General features: G+C 28.1%; 1 protein-coding gene across 1 annotated transcript; it reads left to right on the top strand.

Moving 5' to 3' along the window:
• The first annotated feature begins 2,147 nt into the window (after positions 1–2,147).
• On the top strand, positions 2,148–4,629 carry LOAG_12836 (hypothetical protein). The gene is made up of 5 exons (XM_003148348.2): positions 2,148–2,417; positions 3,251–3,345; positions 3,650–3,742; positions 3,969–4,056; positions 4,235–4,629. Exons 1-5 carry the CDS (start codon positions 2,216–2,218, stop codon positions 4,441–4,443), a joined length of 687 nt encoding a protein of 228 aa, XP_003148396.1. The 5' UTR covers positions 2,148–2,215; the 3' UTR covers positions 4,444–4,629.

The raw sequence follows: 4,629 nt of genomic DNA, 5'->3' as shown, positions 1-4,629 counted from the left end.
AAAAACTTGCTGCAAAAAGTTTAAAATTTCGACTTCAAAATTTATGAAATTCATCCATTTTATCTTTTAATCTTTAAAAATTTTAGTGAAATAATGAATTAAAGAAAATTCTAATCTTTCGATATTTAGAAATTGATGTCATTCTCGAATGTTTTTATTGATGTATCAATTAATAGTTTTATACCATAGCTCTTTTCCTATTTGAATTTAAACTTTGCCACTTATTAGTAACGAAATTCTTTCCAATAATTAAGTAATTAAATTCTTTATAATAATTAGGATTCAGAAAGAATTCTCGAGAAGAAGCGCAAAATTAAAATATAGCACGTTTTTATTTCAAAAAGTTTTAGTCAAATTTTCAAGTGTTTTTTTTATTGTTATTATAATACATTTAAAAAATTATGTTTCTTAATTTTCTCAAGAAAAGAAAAAAAAAACTCTGTGAAAACAAATAAAAGTTCAAAACAAACATTTATTGAAATAAAAAACTTTATTGAAATAAAAAACAGATGGTTGATAGCAAATATTTATGTTATCACTTCCACCACGATTATTATTCTAAGAGATAATTTAATATTCTATTTCTTATTATTCGAATACATTGATAAATATTACAAATTTTTCTTGTTTTTCAAAATTTTAAAATTTTACAAAAAAATTTTCAAAGTTTTACAGGATTTTATAATTGTCAAATTAAAACAAATGATTGATAAATAAGTATGTATGGTTATTACTTCCATAATTATCAATCCGTGTTAGTTGCTTCTTTGATTCACAATCGAGATTTAACATTTTAACATTCGGATTAATTGTTGTTCATGAGAATAGCACTAACTTCATGAGCTAATTTCTCGATTATAATTTATAGAAATAAGCCTAGCAATAAATCTCGTTATATTTTGATTAGGCATAGAAAGCGTGCAAACTGATAGCTGATAAATAGAAAAGATGATGAAGGAAATGTGATCAAAATTTAAATTTAAATTTAAATGTAACAAAATAATATATGTGATATTTCGAAGGAAAGAATATATTTAATTCATTTAAATCTACATTTGTCCTACGGTAATTGAATTAATTCCTTTTTATGATTAATTAGTCCTTTTGGAGAAAAATAACGACATGTCATAAATGTTGTCGTTTTCAGTGACATCTGATGAAACAATAATAGATAATAACTTTTGCATTTGAAAGTTACCAAATGTTATGATAGATATCATTTTTCCTGATCCAGAAAATTAACCATATAATCATTATTACTTCACTATTTCAAATTCCTTCCAATCTCCTCATCCGTTAATGAATTTCCTTTTTTCAACAGGATGAATAACAGTCGCGAAAAGTCGTCAAACCGGAATTTTAAAGTTGGCGAATCAACGCCCTACCAATGAAATAATATCTTTCATTGCAAATGAAAGTGTTATGCTTAAGTATATCATTTATGTTAGGGATATTTCAATTATACTCTCAATCTCTGTTCCCTTCCATCATTTCTTAACTATTTTTTCTATATCCTCTCATGCCTCTCTTTCATCGTTTCATCTCATAATTCTTATCAATGTCTGGCATATATCGGTATACATCAATTCCGTTATATTTTCTTTGTTTTTATGCTTGCTTTTTTTTAAACATTTTTACATCTTTAATTATTATTCTCTTCTACCGTTTGTATTGTTTGAAAGAATGTTAAAATTGGGATGTAATTTGATGATTATTGTTTGCTAAAGGTAAGATAAAATCTACACATACCAGTTCATTTGAATTTCAGTATCTGAAATTTGAAATGGAAATTCGAAATAATGATGTACTTTAATAGAGCTGTTAAATGATATGTAAATGGTTAATCTATTTGTTAACTACTTTAAAGTATTTTTATGCATATAATTCTTCCCTTCCCTTCAACATTTTAATTAATTTTCAGAAAAATGTTTAATCATTTATTTGAAATGAAAATAATGCAAATGTTTGGGTTCATAACTTGAAATTTCATATACTTTAGTCCTATTATTACATTAACGTCTTTAATTTTAATTTTAATTACTTATCCTATTTAATCTTTATAAAATCCCTTTTTGTCATATTGCTGAATCGTAGAAATCGAAAAAATTTTGGCCGAATTTAACATTATTACTTGATAATGAAGTTTATTTTAGCTGAAGCAAAGTGGAATGATAAAAGAGCAGCAGTATTATCTTAATGATTTTTCGTACTTCTGATGGAACGAGTAAAAGATAAAATATTTACCCGACCGATTGTCTATGGAAATACTGCCCATTATTTGGGTAAAAAACGTGAAGAAGATGGGCATACTCATGAATGGACGGTATTCGTAAAACCTTACTACAACGAAGATCCGTCAAAGTATATCCGGAAAGTACAATTCAAACTGCACGATTCATATGCTAATGCAACACGAAGTAATTTACTTTTTTCTTCTTGCTAAAGGTTCAAATATTAGTTGTTCGTCTAACTGGCTAAGTGAATGCTAGTCTAGATAGATTGTCGTATACGTTCATTATAGTTTCTAATCTAGTTAGATTATTGTCATTTAGTTTAGTTAAATTAGTAGCTTTTGTTTTCTTTTTCGTGGTATTACAAGGTATTACGAATTATTACGAACTACGAACGTATTACGAACGTGGTATTACGAATTATGTGTTTTAAAGTTCATTTAACTTTCACTACAATAAAAAGTTATTTAGTGAAAGTTAAATGAGCATTTCATTATCACACATAATGCGCACATAGTTAATCGATCTGCTATATTTCACACGTCACTTAGCAGGCGTTGATTTGAACTTGAATAGTTAAACTGAGTTTATGTAACAGATTTGTATATACAATGCATGCATAGAAATTTTCAAACTGAGAACATTGTTCTACAAATGTTCAAACTACTCGTAAACTTTTATTTTAACAATAACATTTAAAATAGCATAGTATCATCAAACGAGCCTAGAAGCTAGAATCGAATGGCAAACTTTAATTCTCTTCGAAATCCTACTTTTAGTCAATTCTTGATATTATAATTTATGAAATGAAGTTGGCTTTTGAGGTTAAAGCGAATGTGAAAATTAAAAGCTATCATATAATGTGGAAAAAGAATAACTTTTGCTTTCCATAGAAATTTCTGCAAATTTCGAATGAAAAAAAGAAAAAATTATGGTGTTATATGATGTGTGAAGGAGTATGAAAAGCATGGAATTATTACTTGCATGAATGGTATGTTTAATTTTGCATCAGTTTTCAGTGATCGAAAAACCACCATATGAAGTGACTGAAACAGGTTGGGGCGAATTTGAGATTCAGATTCGAATATATTTTGTTGACGTTAATGAAAAGCCGGTAAACTTTCAGTATTTTGCATGATCTTGTTGTTTTACACAACCTTATTTATTTATTTCTGTAGTTTATTGTTTTATTCCTTCTTCATATATCACTTTCCTGACCTTTTATTGTGAATTTCGTGGCTTGGGATGTTGAATTCCATTTCAAAATCTCGCAATATTCATTTCACAATTATAGGAATCTTTTTGTCTTTAACAGCGGTTAAGTTACTTAGTGGTAGAGATGTCATTGGTAAATGAAAATTGCGAAAATTGGAATACGAAAATCTTAATTAGTTAACTCTTTAGTCATATATTTTAAGGTAACAGCATTCCACTATCTTCGGTTATTTCAACCACAGGTTACACTACCTAATGGTAAAACGATGGTCGCTGCGGAATATTACGATGAAATCGTAAGTTTTTTAAATGTTTTTTTTTTCTCCGAGCTTTTCTGTGATTTTTCGCACACGTAAAGAACAAAGCATTTGAAAAGATAGTGTTTATTCATTTGCAACAGGTAGATAGTTACTGTTGGTGACAGATGATATCATTTTAAATTTAATCTTTTATATTCTAATGCTGGGTGTTTTATGATACATAGTATTTACCTTGAATAAAATCTTGTCGATTATGTTACAGGTATTTCAAGAACCGACAATGCCAATGTATAAAGTGTTATCACACTTAGAGGGACGCAAAGCTGAACCGAGACGTTTTCATACTGATTGTAAGTTGATTACTAAATTATTTTTTATTTCGCCTATTTAACCTCATTTTGCATACCTACAAAATCTTTAGTTTCTGGTGTAAAGCATCAGGTTTTGTAATGTTATTCAATTAGATTGAGTAATACCATTGTTGTGTATTCACTTCACTACCTTCACTAATGCTTTCTTTAAATTTAGTTCCTTTTGTGCGTAAACGAACCCAAGAAATGATCAACAATGCGAGAAGTGAAATAAACAAAGAAATTCAAGATCTGATGGATTCATTGAAAGCTGCTCATGATTTAATAGGCAAATATTCGAAAGAAGTTGATTCATTGGAAGCTGCTGCAGGAAACGCTGAAGATGGTACTTTTGCATATGAAAATAGTGGACAAACTGCAGTATGATAGAACTTATCTAACGTTATACTTTAGTTGATTATCGATGTACTATCATTCATGTTATCCATATATTATCTGTATAGCTAACACGTGTCCAGTTTCATAAACTTTGACAGCACATGTATGAAGTGCACCTGTCATCTTTTTTCTTTTTTTTAAATTCATTTTGAGCAATACTTAACAGTGTATTGA

The sequence above is a fragment of the Loa loa genome, assembly GCF_000183805.2.
Source record: "Loa loa unplaced genomic scaffold supercont3.199, whole genome shotgun sequence".
Taxonomy (NCBI): domain Eukaryota; kingdom Metazoa; phylum Nematoda; class Chromadorea; order Rhabditida; family Onchocercidae; genus Loa; species Loa loa.
This window is presented reverse-complemented; position numbering and strand designations above follow the sequence as displayed.